This window comes from Odontomachus brunneus, unplaced genomic scaffold (genome assembly GCF_010583005.1).
Source record: "Odontomachus brunneus isolate Ranch 3 - 2012 unplaced genomic scaffold, Obru_v1 Obru_scaffold_012, whole genome shotgun sequence".
NCBI classification, from domain to species: Eukaryota; Metazoa; Arthropoda; class Insecta; order Hymenoptera; family Formicidae; genus Odontomachus; species Odontomachus brunneus.
In genome coordinates this window covers 2187065-2203886 of record NW_022639462.1, presented here as the reverse complement: position 1 = coordinate 2203886, position 16822 = coordinate 2187065, and the positions used below count along the sequence as shown (strand labels likewise).

Genomic DNA, 16822 nt, shown 5'->3' with positions numbered 1-16822 from the left:
TTCGATGAATCTTTTCAATGTTTCTTTCTAATGATGTGTGTGTGTGTGTGTGCAGAAAATATTGTTAATAAGATCTATTTTGCTAAGGAATTCATCTACAAACAATATAATCTTAGCGAAAATCCTTTTTGACTTGAAAATACATCTTTAAAAGGATCCTTCTAAAACTAAAAGGAAATTTTTCTAAGCGCAATATTCTTAAAGTTAGAGGAATTTTGTCTTTTATCCACAGTAAAAGTCTTGTGTTCTTAATAAATATATTTTCTAGTAAGAGAGTATTTTGTTTCAAATAAATATATTCTTCTTGATTCAAAAGAAAAAAAAGTTAGTACAATATCTAGCAGATTTATAGCTTACTAGTAGAGAAATACTCTTTCTGAGGATTCTTTAAGAGTCCTCAATCAAAATACTCACTTAAAATATGAAATTATAAGAAATAATCCTTTGCAAGTAGAATTATTTTTTTGGTAAAAGTTTTAGAATATTTTCCTTTTACAGTAGAATCCTCTTGAGGCTATATCTGTGTAAGAGAATTTTCGTTAAGAAAGAGTTATGTTTTTGAATGAACATAGTAAATTTCGCTGGAAAACATGAAAAATCTTTTAATAGCACATTTCAATTCCTAAAATATAAATAGCATTTGTAAAATAAAAGGATAAATAATTACTGCAGAATTTCGATTTAATTTTCGTTTATTCCCCAGTTATAAAATTCTTGAATAATTTTTACTATAAAATTCTCTCCGTGTACTATTTTGTTGCTATCGACAAAATAAGCGTGGCTCAAAATTTGACGCAATTCTCGGATATAAATATAGGTACACCTATATTTGTATGGGTCCTCGTAATTTACGTCACAGTTTATCTGTGTCGATGCGACTGCCAATGGACGCACGATATGTTATCGTGGCCATATGGTTTATTACCGACCGGAATGAATCATCAGTGTTATGCATGTCGTCCAATGCAATTCTAAATCTGACAAACCTAACATACAATATATTTCTGTTTATTTTTAATCGCGAGGAAATTAGAAATGACGATTCAAACAGCGATGTTGGTTTAACCTTAGAACAAAACATGGATAATAAAATTGATTCAGACCAACTTTTCAATACCATTATCATTCTTGAAAATATGTGTTTTGTTTCTTTATTATAACATTTTTTAATTTCATTGAATGGCAAAATCAAACAAAATAGATTCATATTCCTTGATGTTTTCCATATCGATTTAAAAAAAAACTTTGAACTTCAATTCTCGAATATTTTCCAAGAAGTTATAAACAAATGAAAATGTGTTAAGTAAAATGTATCCATATTCAAAGTTTACATAATCTTTTGATGTGTTTAAGATTCTACAGTTAAGCAGGTATTATATACGTGATCATACTTTTTGAACGGAAACGTTCAACAAATATTTATCTAACTGTTCCAACGGTCTTTAATGCCGATGTTAAAGTACGGGGGAAGAAGCGTCTCATAGGAAAGAAAACAAATTAACGTTTCTATTGTTGACATAAGAAAAATCCCAATAATGTCAACACGCTTCTATTGTTGACATAAGAAAAATCCCAATAATGTCAACACGCTTTTATAGAACGTGTGTTCAGGCTTTCGTTCGTTCGCCTGACTAAGTAATTTTTGCTTCAATAATCGCGAATTCCGGCTAATTCAGGAAAATAAACGAATCAGGTCACTGAGAGTCAGTCAGTTACAGTCAGAGAGTTTTACCTTGTCGAGACGGAGCATTTCCAAGAAGGCAGCTACGACATCGTACGCGATATGTATGAAACAAGCGCGGGTGAATGAACCGTGACATATGTGTCATAAGAAGTCAGCGAGTACAATTCTTTTCAGGGCCGTCTGTTATTCTTCTTGACACATACGCGTTACTGTTACACGCATTATTGTGTGCGCACTTTGCTCACGTACAATATAATAAGTTCACATCTATCATCACGAAAGAATGTTTGTGGAATTCTATCGCAACTCGATAGAAATGATCCGAGTCTCCGAATCTTGACCACCGTCTTATCAGATCACATTGGAAATCGGTTACCAAACCAAACTATTAGCAATGATAAATCTTTCCTTCTTTTTTTTTTATTTATAGTATTATTTTTGTATTGGTTTTTATATTTGTAGCACAAAAATAATTATGTCTGTTTCGCTTATTGAATATATAAATAAAAATTAATTAATTAATATCGCTAAATGTACCAAATAACCAGCAACGATAAATTTCTTCTTTTTGTAATTTATTAAAATATTGCTTTTGTATTGGTTTTATATTTGCAGCACAAAGGAAAAGATTACTTTATAAAATAAATAAATAAAAATAAATAAATCTAGCGTCTGAAATCGATTCAGCAATCCCGAATCCACCTTGAGGCTTGTTTCATTTCGGGATTCCCTTAAAATCGTCACGAATCGGTGCTCGGTTGCCGGGTCGGATTCTCAATATACAGAGTGTCTGAATATACAGAGTTTTTAGTACTTCAAGAAAATGCAAGAAAATGCAATACTAAAAAGTTAATATAAAATTCTGAAAAAATTCTCAAAACTTTATGAGAAGAAAATAAACAATTTTTATCTCTTGCTATTTATCGGTAAGTCGATAGAATTCGAGTAAAAAATTATTGAAACCAATAATTTTGTAGATATTTCCATAAATATTTTAGAAAATAGAGGTTGTATGAAAAAAATGTTTCAAACAAAAGTTGTTTGTTTCTTTACGCAGAATAAAATTCCGTATTAAAAATACATATTTCTGTTTAAAAAAACAATGTTGACCTTGTCCTGACTTTGGCGACGCCATGTAAAGTCAAACTCATAAGACCAGTAAATAGATCTTTTTAAACTATACAACTTTTGTATGAAACGTTTTGTTCTAAAATGCTCTGTTTCTAAGATGAAAGAGGTGTACGGGTGATCTCAGACACTCTGTATATCCTTATATCGACAAAACGAAAAGGCGATCACGAAGTAATTCGATCACTGTTATTTCTCTCAGGCACCGGCACAGTCAATGCAACCAACTGCCAGGGGGAACCCCCGGGTTCCCAGCCCTGGCCCGTTACGACCGTTTACACCCCCGGACCTCTCTTCCATACCTCATATGGACGAAACGCCTCTGCACAATGACAACAATGGCAGCAACAACAACAACAACAACAACAACAACAACAACAATAACAATGCTCATAACAACAACGCATCACCTACGAGCAATAGAGCAAACGACGGCGCACAAGAACCCACCGGACCCTTCATCATCGGCAGTCCCATCAATCTCGGCGCCATCGACAACGTTGACAACATCGGCATTCGTTTGGACTCTGCCGCACGTAGCAGACGGAGGACGCGGGAGCATATCGAGCTGCAAGAGACCGGCTTGCCGGAGTCGACTTCCGAAGGTGAGTCGAGTAAATCGATTAATTGCGGCAGTTATCCGTGCAAACATACGCGGCGCGCGCATTTGCAGAGCCTCTTAATGACTAAACTCCGTGATGAAATATCTAAAGGACTTTGAGTGGTCAATTACTCGAGTCAAGAGTTCGCTACTTAGGGTCTATCGTTTCGATGATGTTATAACTCAAGTAATCATTTCTGTGTGTACATAATTTTCGCTAACGATCTCCTGACTTCGGCAAAAGAAATTTCAGCTTTATTCCAGGAGCGATAATACTATAATATACCATGAAAGAAATGTTGATGAACGTTGCGAAGAGGTGACAAGATGAGCAATTAGACTTTAACAACCTACATCCGTAAACCTTGGCTCTGACGGGTGTGAATACGTGAGATATTCTCAACCGAGACGTGTGGAGTCTCTGATAGCGTTTTCATCAGTAGATAGCGGTACTTCAATCTACTCGAGCGCCGTGTGGATTCCGTTAAAGCTTTTAATCTCGCAACCCTGCTCACACTAAACTCACACTGCTTCCATCAAGTCGCAGAGAACGTTCACCGGAGATAAGCTATTTACTCGGCTTACTACCTGCCAAGCTAAGTGTTTTCTGATATAGATTTATTAAGCAATTGTTCTTCTCGTTCTCCTTACCACTCAGTCGAGTTCCTCGAAACATTTTTATATACTACTCATCTTTCTTTTTTTAGAGAAGTAACTTTACGTTCAAACATTAATGTCTGAGCACGACGAAAATTGTATCCCAGCGCGAAATAGTCCCGATCTCGTGAGCTTCTCCTAAAGTATTCGTTGATAAATAGACGAACGACGCCGCTCCGTTTAAACAGTGGCGCGGAGAGAACCACCACCCCCGTTGACGCGTCGCGGGGTGTCCTTGGCCTATCGATAGTTTATATAGTCGTCACGACATCGCCACGCTCCTCCGGCACGCCGCTCCGGCAATCATCGGCCGCGTAGCCGTTGTTACGTCCAGGAGCTCATGGTCGGTGCTGACACCAACTTGTTGCCGTTGTTGAGCGCATGCGTTTTCACGGCAGCACGTGAATACGCAATCGTCAAGTCACCCCTCGAGCAGTGCCGTATTGTTGGATAGGTAGAAATTGCGAATGATTAGCAGGACGAGATATTATCAGGATGTCATGGACTATGAATCGAAGGAAGAATCCCCGTGTTTTCTTGCACGTCCTTGGGCTCCTTCATGGATTTCTGAAATCTACAAATTTTTTACTCCATATTCTATATTCTACTAATTTTTTACTCTATACTCTATAATATTAGACCAAAGATCGATTCTTCCAGTCTACTTTTTGTAAGCTAAAATATGTATCTCTTTGTCTAATTAGGAGAAACAAAGACAGGCATATGATTTATTTAGCTGTTGGTTCATCAAGAGGTAGGAAAAATGGGTCTTAAGTGCTGAGAGTTAAGTTCAGTTTTAAAAAATCTCGAAGCAAAAATTTCCAGGCGCGATGACCTTCGCTTCTCGTCTTCTTCAAAACTTGCTTGACTCAGTCTGCTCATAGACACTTGATTTAGAACGTAGAGTGATTCGAAATCTCGATGTATCGCAGTCTTGATAAACTTCCGGGATCTCCAGTTGCCGGCTGGACCGGCTAAACGAGCCTGTTCAATTTGGAGGTCGGGGCGCGGGTGATACGACCTTCTAGCACAACACAGGGCGTCGCGTCGCGCCGCGGTCCGGAGGAGTCACGGCCGCCCAGTGCCACCTACGAAACGCGGAGATGTCCGCATCCTCGTGCCGCGTCGGACGTGTGTGACAGAAGATGTAACGTCGCGTCACGTTGCACAGATGCGTGGAGGTGTGTATGTATGTGGTGTGTCGCGTTGCGTTCGGCGAACGCGCGCGGATTTTCTGGCGGTGTAATCGATGCGTCGGCACCGTTGTGGCGCGTGTGCGCGTTGACGCACGTGCACGTAGCCGACGTGTCGTCGTCGTCGACGAGCAGCAGCAGCAGTAGCAAGGGTGTGGCGAGAGAGAACTACGAAACATCCTCCGGACGTGGTGACGTAGACAGTCTTCCATCCCGGATGATCGTTATTCCACGAGAATACGGATCGCGTAAAGTGCGACGACAAGTTCGTGCGTGAGAATACATTTCCGCTTCGTACGGGCGATCGTGGCGGGCGAAGGTGCGAAATCGATCGCGCCGGGCGGCCGAAAGTGCTACACACCTGACTTCTTTTCGCGAGAGAGAGAGAGCTCGTTCGATCGATCGCCGGACGAGACGTGCCGATAATACGCATTTCGGAGCTCGAGATTTCAACTCGCCCGGTACTGCGTAATTTTCTCGACGCTTGGGATTTCTTCGGTGCAGATTTTCGCAAGTAGGTAGAGAGGAAATGCCGTTACTTCCGTCAATTCTGTGAAGATCAAATGCCGCATCCGCAGTCTATGTGGAGCGGACGGACTGATTTGAATGGATTCGCGAATTTTTACGCCTAAATTGCGGAGTCGCACGAAGGGGGGGGGAATTCGACCTACACACGGAAAAAACGGTATAGTTAACTCACGCGTAAATCTGGCTGTGACAACCAGATTCGATATTGAATCCAATATTCTCTCGTCGATATTGTCTTATATTGAGAGTTCGGCAGAGGTGAGCGCGAGAAGATGCTAGCTTTATAAATAATTCGGATTGCTGCGCTTTTCCTATCTCTGACATAATCTTCTCTCGGCTTCACGTGTCCACGTATATATTTATAGCACCGTACGTAACATTGGGGAATTCGATCTATGAACGATCGAAAACAGTCTGGCGAAAAGACGCGCTTCTCTTTCGTCTAACAATGACGCGAGAGAAGTCCCGGATATCCGCAGTCGCATTCGCACCCAAATCACGAATATTGCCGAATGTCCCTTAGCTTTCCTCGTCGCTCCAATTTCGCGCGATATTACGATCGTTCTGTCAGTCGCAATGGTAAATCAGTAGAAAGATATCTCGAGTAAACGCGTCGCAAGAGGATGCATGCGGCTTGGCGCGCGGAAGGACGGCGATAACGACGGAAACGTTAATTGCGGCGCTTTAGCGAGGCGATCGTCGGATAAATGAGCGCAAACGTTTCGCGTGCGAGCCTGTCGGAAGACGAGATATAACGCCGGCAGGCGAGGCTCGATTATGTGACAGCCACTCTCGCGTAACCGCATTACGCAATCGTTATCTCGCGCGGCGCGCATCGGAGGCGTCATGCAAGTAAAAACATATGCTATCGTAAACGGTGCGCGTCACTACGTCATGCCTGCGAAGTTGTAGTGGGCGTGAGTTTGGAAAATCAATAGCTCGGTATAATTAAATCGCGCGTCATCCTGTTGTCCGCAACACTCTGGAGATTTTTGTCCAAAGTCGCATTTCATACGATGTCAAGTTCGCGAATTCTATCTGCAATTTTATCCAGCATGTAACGTTTAAGGAATTAAAAAACACATGCGTACAATGAGTTACAAAACAGTCTGAGCACAATAAAGTTAGGACTCACTAAACTGTCAAAATTAAGGATTATTACTAACAGATTTGCTTGATAATAATTCAATTAATAATATAATTAAGAAAATATTAAATAATAAAATAATAATTACGTGTGTGTGTGTGTGTATTCTATTCTATATATATATATATATATATATATATATATATATATATATATATATATATATATATATATATATATACACAGGGTGTCTCACACTCTCCTCCGGGTATTTTGTGGAGATGTAGAACAGGTTGAGGTAAACATAAAAGTCCTATACCGTTTTGTGATATTCGCAATAATTATCGAGATATTAATTGTAGGAAACTTGTAAATGATCTTGCAGAATATAGTAAATGAGTTATAGTAGCGACGACTGCCATCGTGTATTTATACTTTAGGTCAAATTGAACAAAAAAATCCTCTATCATTTTCCAAATAATCACATAGATTTTTAATTATTAATTAAAGAAGATTAGTGCATTATCACGCAAAATCGTGCAATAATCTTCTTTAATTAATTATTAAAAATCTATGTGATTATTTGGAAAATGATAGAGGATTTTTTTGTTCAATTTGACCTAAAGTATAAATACACGATGGCAGTCGTCGCTACTATAACTCATTTACTATATTCTGCAAGATCATTTACAAGTTTCCTACAATTAATATCTCGATAATTATTGCGAATATCACAAAACGGTATAGGACTTTTATGTTCACTGCAACCTGTTCTACGTTCCCACAAAATGCCCGGAGGAGAGTGTGAGACACCCTGTATATATATATAATAGAATGTCTGTCTGTATTCTCTATTAACTCCTGATTCGTTTGACGGACCAAATTTTGCATACTCTCCTAGGACTCTGCAGAAGATATAAGCTCTGCAGAAGATAAAACCTGGGCATTTCACCTTCTCCTCATGATTTCATTCCTTTGACACTTTGTAATAATTTAAGTTTAGATGTTCTATATATAAGAGGCCCGAGCAACGCCGGGTAATTTGAGCTAGTAACGATGTAATTACTGAGCAAGCCCGTAATGACCCGACTCTCAATTTTGACAATCTAATGAATTTTTAACTTCATTGTGTCTAGACCGTTTTACAACTCACTGTACAATTATCAATTCATAAATCATCAAATGTCTCTTGTGTTACACGGCAAACAAGAAATAGTAAATAGAATCCGAAACAGAATATTCCATTCCATATCCTACCGCGAATGACAGATCGCCTGGAATAGGCCTAATTATCTTCCATCGTTTGTGTCCTGGGTTTTGCTTAATTACACAGGATATCCGTTGTAAATAATTGGGTAGATCCAGATGTCACGTTGCACTGCACGTGCACGCAAGATATCCCGATTCTACCGCATTATCTTTCAACAATTCTTTCAAACATCGTATTCATTTTTCAAATTAACTTTTGCTTCTTGTTCAATATATCATATAATACAAATTAATTATGTTCCAACAAATAATCTTACAACAATATTCTTCTCTCTTGTACACATTTATTCTAAAGCGTCGCACATACTTATCGATTGTATTTTCTCTTTTCTAAGTTTTAGTTTATCCTTCCTACCATTGATCATTCAACAACAACAAACTGACCTAACCTAACAAGTTGATCGACATTCTCACAGAAAACAAATCGGGTTTTAGACAGGGAAGAATGCCGCAATGAGTCGGATTGCCGTTCAAATATGACGCGGTGGAATCGGAGCATCCCGGGTAGAATCCGTTTGACGTTGCCAGCGCTTTGTAGCGTGTAGAGAAAGATTATGGTTGGTCTATAACGCTTCGAAACGTTTACAGCGTCAAATGGATCTTATTCTCCGTGTAGCTACGCTACGCGGCTCGTGACGGCGCCGCGAGCGCACGTGACGATGCAGTGGAGTGTTGTTGCGACGCGTAAGTTTTTGTTCACATGAAACACATGCGTGTCAGCATTCGCTCAGTACGATCGTCGTCATCGTCGTCGTCATGTCCCGTGAACGCGTACGCCTCGCAATACAAGCAATACAGTGATCCGCGGAAATCGCGCATCGAATGTGCGCGGCGAAGCTCGACCGTCGCATAACCTCAAAATACCGCAATAAACGAGCCTTTTCGGACGGATTGGGAATACGGTATCGGTTTTCCCCGTGAAACGAGTGGACGCGACGGTATATAAGGACGTCGCCTGGCCCGCCCGCGACATTGTTGTGGCACGACGCGGCCGGCGATCGATGCGATTAAAGGGAGAATTATTTATCGTCGAGCTTATAGGCGATCTAACCTACTACTACTACCACCACCACCGCCACCACCACCATCAGCACCACTGCGACCGCGGCCGTTCGTACGTCCGTCCGATGCACCAGCGTCGTCGTCGTCGTCGTCCGGCCGCAACCGGACGAGTGCACGTGTAGAGGTGTTGTGCACGTAAGCACGTACGTACATTCGTGGCGAATTAAATATGAATCGGCAAATCGGACGTATCGCGCACGGTGACATGTGAGGCACGCGCTTCGCTCGATTCGGCGACGTACACCAGCAGCAGCGATCATGGAAGTCGCGAGCACGAAGCTGCTGCAGTGGTTCAACGAACTCAGATCCCGTATACACCTCTATCTACACGCCCAGACCCGTAAGTCCTTTTTTCCGCTGCGGAGAATTACTAATTTATTAAGATCGTCGAGTTGAGAGCATATTGAAAGTATTGAGTAGCGCGTTCAACGACGATCGCGTTTCTGTAAGCTTACTTACGCTGTATGCTTGAGGAACTTGTGTCCACCGCGATACCACCGTGATAACTCGACGTTTTGATAAAAAAAAAAAAGAACTCGGTCTTATCAAACGTCCTTTTCTTTTTTAGCCAAATCAAATTGTTGATGATAGGAATTCCCGAGATTACCTAGCTGATATATTAACGCTTACGGTATTCCACAACGCGAATCCCGTAATAGCACTGTCGATGTATTGGCCCATAGAATTCCTCGATATAAGCGACTTTATATATTTCCGTAGAATATAGACGCGGCTTCTCAAGTGTGCATGTAGTATACTGCTATTGGTATATGCGGCAAACACCAACATACGGTATATGCATACCAATATATCTGGGAAATTGTTCTATAAACTACGCACACGCAGCTGGATATGTTGAACAGATCATACACACATTATACACTTATCGTCTTTTTCTACTGTAACCACAGCACCTTATCTTGCATTCCAATAGCATAGCTATTTTTGCGTCCGTCATGGAATACAATACTGATACCAGGAAAAATACACGTAAATACGTTTTCTAATGTCGTACGCAGGTTACGAATCGATTTACGCAAGAAAGACATAGTTCTCTTATAAACACGAAGCTTTACCTTCCTGCGAAGGATTTTGCCGGCTTCCCTGGCCTTCCATTTACCTTACAAAAAACTGACAAATTCTAAAAAGCCAATCTAACAATTTCGTCGCTATTCGCAATGTGATAGTTTCCGCGAGAACGAGCGTTTCAACGCTTCGTAAAAGACATTCCCATGTACTACCTAACAATAAGATTTCTCTATTGCCTCTCTGTCACGCCTCGTACACGATAGATGATAAAGGCAAACCGTTTGACGTCCTCGACAATAAAAGAAAAGCTCTTCACAAACAAATCGCTCTCAACGCGTCTGTCTCGGAGAATATCTACGGTCGTATTATTTATCTCTCAAGTTCACCGTGTCATGTCGCGTATGATACTTCTATAGTGATTATTTTCTGCGTATATCCTCGCGCTCGTGTCGCGACCGTCACAACCGTCAGTTCACTGTTCGTGGATGGCAGTATTATGTACAACTATACCGGCTATAGAAAGAATATCTGAATATATGTCATGTTCCTCGGAAAATGTCATTTCCTTGGACATAATACGCTTTTGCGGTCGGAATTTCTAGTGAAGTGCCGTGACCTTTTTTTTATGCCTAACTCTTTCGGTAGTGCCCGTTTTATTTCTGTACCTGAGCAGAGCAAACTTTTCTGATCGCATTTAGCTTGTTTCTCGCGACGAAGCCTGTAGCACAAATCCTTGATTTTAAAAACAAACAAGTAGCCCGCTTGACTCTCGATTACGATAAGAGGACAAACTTTGCGGTGGAAGGGCACCGTTTTGTCGACATGTAAAATTGCGACATGAAATGACGGATTGCTACTTTTCGTTTGTTATAGTTGATCCGATAAGGGCGGAAAATGGTGGCTCACAGGGTGAGGATCAACCACCTACGCAACACGGTGATAGTGAGGAGAGGGTCATCTTTGTCAATGCCCCGCATCAACCCGCAAAATACAAAAACAATCACATCACCACTGCGAAATATTCATTTCTGTCATTCGTACCTTTATTCCTGTTTGAACAATTCCGTCGTTACAGCAACTGCTTCTTCCTGTTCATCGCACTTATGCAGGTAGCCTATGATATTCGACTGTAACATCGAATAAAATGTTACATATTTGACGAACTAAAATATTCCTTTTTTTTACGATTTCTTCGTTCGTGTTTTTCTACTTGGTTCTCGTGTTAAAAATGCAGATTCTTCTGCACGCGTTTTCGTTTCTTTACATTCCAGTTTCTTTAGACCTTATCCTTGAGAACTATATCCGAACCAACATTTATGCATTCTCTCTGCTTTAAATTTAGCAAATACCAGACGTTTCCCCGACAGGACGGTACACAACATTGGTGCCACTGATTTTCATCCTCAGCGTATCCGCTCTGAAAGAGATAGTCGAGGATATTGTGCGTATATTTTACGTTAAGAAGTCGAAATTATCGTTTCGCCGTCGCATTGCCGCACGTTCGTAAAATCTGCTACTCTGATTTTTTAGAAAAGGCACAGAGCGGATGATGAGATAAACATGAGGGAGGTGGAGGTCCTAAGGGACGGGCGCTGGCAGTGGATACAGTGGCGTTCTGTGGCCGTTGGCGATGTAGTTAAGGTTGCCTTCCTGTTTTCCGCACAAGCATTGATGTGGTAATAATCGATGTCGAGTACAGTCTCCTCCCGGCTAGAACCGTTTTCTTTAATATGCATAGGTCCACAACAACACTTTCTTCCCCGCTGACTTGATCTTATTGTCGTCATCGGAACCGCAGGGTATGTCCTTCATAGAGACCGCCAATTTAGACGGCGAGACGAATCTGAAGATCAGACAGGCCCATCCCGACACTGCCAATCTTTTGGATACCGCGGAATTGACGAATTTTCGCGCGAACATACAGTGCGAGCCGCCTAACAGGCATTTGTACGAGTTCCACGGAGTCTTACGAGAGACCAATAAGCAGTAAGAACGTTATACGTCATATGGACACGTGCAATACACACATACATAGGGATTCCCACGGCATCACCGCATTTTGTTCTTCTACACACTTCACTCGCGCCTCGTACACGATAGATCCATCGTTGCGTTTTTCAAGCGTTTTGCGCAGCTTTTCGATATTCAAGAAAGAAAGTTTCACTGATATTTGGATTTGATAAGTTTTATTTGTTGATTTATCTCCCAAGTTAAAATGTTGGAGCAACGTCTACTATCTTTGATTTCAAGTGCTTCATATTCTGGAACACTTAGCACGCTGTCACGCGGTGATATAAGCACACAGTTGCGTCACAAGCAACATTGTTATTTTGCAGGAGCGTAGCTTTAGGGCCCGATCAACTGTTACTTCGTGGCGCGATGTTACGGAACACACGATGGGTGTTCGGTGTGGTTATATACACGGGCCACGACACGAAACTCATGCAGAACAATACTGCGACAGCGCCGTTGAAGCGATCCACCCTCGATCGATTGATCAACACGCAGATACTGATGCTCTTTTTCATACTTCTTTTGCTATGCATTCTCTCTGCGATATTCAACGTCGTGTGGACGAACGCTAACAAACACGGCCTCTGGTATTTGGGTTTAAATGGTAAATTTCGTATAATGCGTGTGAGTTCATATCACAAATGATTCGGGACCTTATTGTCTTGTGCCTTATCTTATTTTTCGTTACAGAGGAGATGACTAAAAATTTTGCTTTCAACCTTTTGACGTTTATCATCCTTTTCAATAATTTAATACCGATATCTCTGCAAGTGACGCTTGAAGTAGTGAGATACGTTCAGGCGACATTTATTAATATGGACATAGAAATGTATCACGCAGAAACGGATACTCCAGCGATGGCTCGTACCAGTAATCTAAACGAGGAACTCGGAATGGTGAATTACGTATTTACTGATAAAACTGGTACTCTCACGAGAAACGTCATGGAGTTCAAGCGATGTTCAGTCGGCGGAAAGATATATGAGTAAGTACACATAAATATATATGTGTTTCGTTGTGCGCATGAATGATAATCGTTAATACATGCTTCTCTCGATCGTGAATATTTTATAGCTTACCAATTCCCGTTATTGATGAAGAAAGCGTGAGTGAGAGCTGCTGTGAATTAATCGATGATATCACGGAGGGGAGATCCGTGCGCGACTCCTCGAATCCTATCGATAAAAAGAAAGCAGAACACGCTGCGGTGCTTCATGAATTCATGGTCATGTTATCAGTTTGCCACACAGTTATTCCTGAAAAAGTGGATGACTCTATAATTTATCACGCTGCATCTCCGGGTGAGTAACCCACCATACACAAATATTCATGTTGATACAATAGGTGTTCCAATATTCACTGTCAGCACTGAAAACCTATATTTTATATTACGTTTATGTTATGACAGATGAAAGAGCACTAGTGGATGGAGCACGTAAATTTAATTACGTGTTCGACACTCGAACACCCAATTACGTGGAAATTGTAGCTTTAGGCGAGACCCTACGGTACGAAATACTGAATGTAATAGAATTTACTTCGGCTAGAAAGAGAATGTCGGTGGTAGTGAAAACGCCCGAGGGAAAAATTAAAATTCTTTGTAAAGGGGCAGACTCTGTGATTTATGAAAGATTAACACCAATAAACTCTGTAGAAGTTAGCGATCTCGACCTAGAGCATATAGACGATTTTCGTGAGACAACTCTAGAACACTTGGAGGCTTTCGCCAGCGATGGATTGCGGACACTTTGTTTCGCTTCCGCGGAGATACCTGAGAACGTTTATCAGGTTTCTGTTTTTTATTATTATAGAAAAAATATAGTTTTTAATCGCTGTAGTCGTAACTCTTAATAACATTTTCTCGATAGTGGTGGCGTGAATCATACCATAAAGCATTGGTTAGTACGAGGAATCGTGATAATATGTTGGAAGAGACTGCGAATCTTATTGAAACTAAACTCACGTTATTGGGAGCAACTGCGATTGAAGATCAACTGCAAGATCAAGTAGAGAATAATTTTATCTTGTCAATTCACGCATCTGTTGCGGGAACACATGCTAAGTCGCAATATCTTACATAACTTTTGCAGGTCCCGGAAACAATACAGGCTCTTCTGCAAGCTGATATCAACGTTTGGGTATTGACGGGAGATAAGCAGGAAACCGCGATAAACATCGGTTACTCGTGTAAATTGATAACGCATGGAATGCCTTTGTATATTATTAATGAATCTTCTTTAGATGTAAGTAAACAGTCACAAACATCATGAAAATTTCCAATCTCACCGATGTTCTTACGCGAAATATATCTTGCAGAAAACAAGGGAAGTTATAATCCAACGCTGTTTAGACTTCGGAATTGATTTGAAATGCCAAAACGACGTGGCTCTAATCATAGACGGCAGTACTTTGGATTTTGCTCTGTCATGTGACATCAGGATGGACTTTTTGGAATTGTGTTCAGCTTGCAAAGTGGTTATCTGTTGCAGAGTATCACCTATACAAAAAGCTGAGGTAATATGTTTGTTCTATATTTTTGCTTGTACGACAAAATCTATTAGCTCTATTACAAAGTTATAATTTTTTCAGGTAGTCGATTTAATTACGAGTAACAAGAAAGCCGTAACTCTTGCAATTGGGGATGGTGCGAACGATGTAGCAATGATTCAGAAAGCTCACATTGGTGTCGGTAAGTTTTATCGCTAATATACCAATCTCCTTTAGTCAAATATTTTTATATTACTAAAGTATAAACCACGTTCATAATTCTTACAGGCATTTCAGGTGTGGAAGGTCTTCAAGCAGCTTGTGCCTCCGATTATTCTATTGCACAGTTTCGTTTTCTGAAACGTCTATTATTCGTTCACGGCTCTTGGAATTATAGTAGAATGTGTAAATTAATATTATATTCGTTTTACAAGAATATTTGCTTGTATGTTATTGAATTGTGGTTCGCAATTTATTCCGGCTGGTCCGGACAGATACTGTTTGAAAGATGGTCCATTGGACTTTACAATGTGGTAAGTTCTATAAATTATTTGGTATTAAATTTTTAAAAAATAAATTAACTTTTTACGCATCTACTTTGCAGGTTTTTACCGCTGCGCCTCCACTAGCTATGGGTCTCTTCGATAAAGTGTGTTCAGCAGAAACTCACTTAGCTCATCCAGGACTGTATGCGACGAAGAATAACGGCGAATCATTCTTTAACATTAAAGTAAGCGTGTTTCTGTACGAACAGTAGCGAATTAGAATTGGAACTCGGCCACAGCGTATTTTCAAGAAAAGGAAGAAAGAGCGATAAGATCTCATTGAAATATAAATCTAACACTTACGAATGCATTTATGTTCGAACAGGTATTTTGGGTATGGATTGTGAACGCCTTGATTCATTCGTCGCTACTTTATTGGCTGCCACTTTTGGCTCTCACGCAAGATGTGGTTTGGGCAAACGGTAGAGACGGCGGTTATCTTTTATTAGGAAACTTTGTTTATACTGTGAGTATCATGCGATATTCTCACATTATGCAATCGTACGAAAGAGATTTATGAAGATTTTTATGAGAGAGAAGGTGAAACACATATATGTTGTATCGTTCATTAGTATGTTGTAGTAACAGTATGCGCAAAGGCAGGTCTAATAATAAACTCATGGACATGGGTCACTCATTTAGCAACATGGGGATCTATTATACTCTGGTTCTTATTTATTTTTATATATAGGTAAGATTTTTTTCTTCATAATACATCATGATGTATACATGCACATTTTTTGTATGATTAGTAGGATATAATTTAATCAATATGTTTCTCTGATTGTAGTAATTTTTGGCCTGTCTTGAACGTTGGCGCTGTTATGTTGGGCAATGACAAGATGTTATTCTCTTCGCCTGTTTTTTGGCTGGGACTTATATTAATACCAACAGCAGTATTGCTTCTAGATGTTACAGTAAAAGCGTGAGTACACATGTTACAACTACTAATAAACACTCGTACGACGTATACTTTGCTCTTACATAAAATTATTTTTTATTACATCAGAGTGAAGAATACAGTTTGGAAATCTGTAACGGAAGCAGCCCGAGAAAATGAAATTAGAAAGTCGGATCCTGGCGTTATATTCAACAATCAGGACTATAGAAGCTCGTAAGTACTTCTATTTGTTTGTCAAGAACTAACATATAAGGGATGTTAAATTGGATTTAGTCTAAATAATCAGGAAGATGCTTTCTAATATCTAATTCGAAAATATTGTGTAAAACTTGAGTTACTTATACTATTGCTGACGATTCTCAGCGAAGTTTATGAAACATGAAATATCCATTTGTCACTAATTTATTTAGTTACATCTGAGGAGATTAATATGTTTTAAAAAGTTTTGAAAAGGATTTAATACTCGGCGTTAATGCATGAACTATTCCAGTAACTATATTCCATTGTGTTGACTTATTAAAACTTACTCTGCATGGCTTTGTAGGTCTTAACTCCATTACTATCTATACTTGAGAATAAATTTATATTATGTGGGTGGTCTGATCAATTTTGAAAGACAAAATTCTATTTTATATATG

At 40.0% G+C, this 16822-nt stretch overlaps 1 protein-coding gene across 6 annotated transcripts in view; it reads left to right on the top strand.

Annotated features, from left to right (window-relative positions):
- Positions 1 to 16822, top strand: part of LOC116840854 (probable phospholipid-transporting ATPase IA) — a 38013-nt gene that overhangs the window by 14321 nt on the left and 6870 nt on the right. For 5 of the 6 annotated variants that reach the window (XM_032808126.1, XM_032808125.1, XM_032808129.1 and 2 more), the window contains 19 exons: positions 3015 to 3417; positions 11112 to 11347; positions 11581 to 11679; positions 11769 to 11879; positions 11977 to 12224; positions 12575 to 12855; positions 12942 to 13236; positions 13326 to 13552; positions 13660 to 14039; positions 14120 to 14257; positions 14342 to 14494; positions 14568 to 14765; positions 14841 to 14940; positions 15027 to 15271; positions 15343 to 15468; positions 15609 to 15749; positions 15856 to 15974; positions 16074 to 16208; positions 16293 to 16397. In XM_032808126.1, coding sequence (XP_032664017.1) covers positions 3015 to 3417; positions 11112 to 11347; positions 11581 to 11679; positions 11769 to 11879; positions 11977 to 12224; positions 12575 to 12855; positions 12942 to 13236; positions 13326 to 13552; positions 13660 to 14039; positions 14120 to 14257; positions 14342 to 14494; positions 14568 to 14765; positions 14841 to 14940; positions 15027 to 15271; positions 15343 to 15468; positions 15609 to 15749; positions 15856 to 15974; positions 16074 to 16208; positions 16293 to 16397 — 3740 coding nt within the window. Of the gene's footprint in view, positions 1 to 3014; positions 3418 to 3491; positions 5778 to 9188; positions 9550 to 11111; positions 11348 to 11580; positions 11680 to 11768; positions 11880 to 11976; positions 12225 to 12574; positions 12856 to 12941; positions 13237 to 13325; positions 13553 to 13659; positions 14040 to 14119; positions 14258 to 14341; positions 14495 to 14567; positions 14766 to 14840; positions 14941 to 15026; positions 15272 to 15342; positions 15469 to 15608; positions 15750 to 15855; positions 15975 to 16073; positions 16209 to 16292; positions 16398 to 16822 lie in introns of those variants that run through there. The other variant, XM_032808131.1, reaches the window with a different exon arrangement.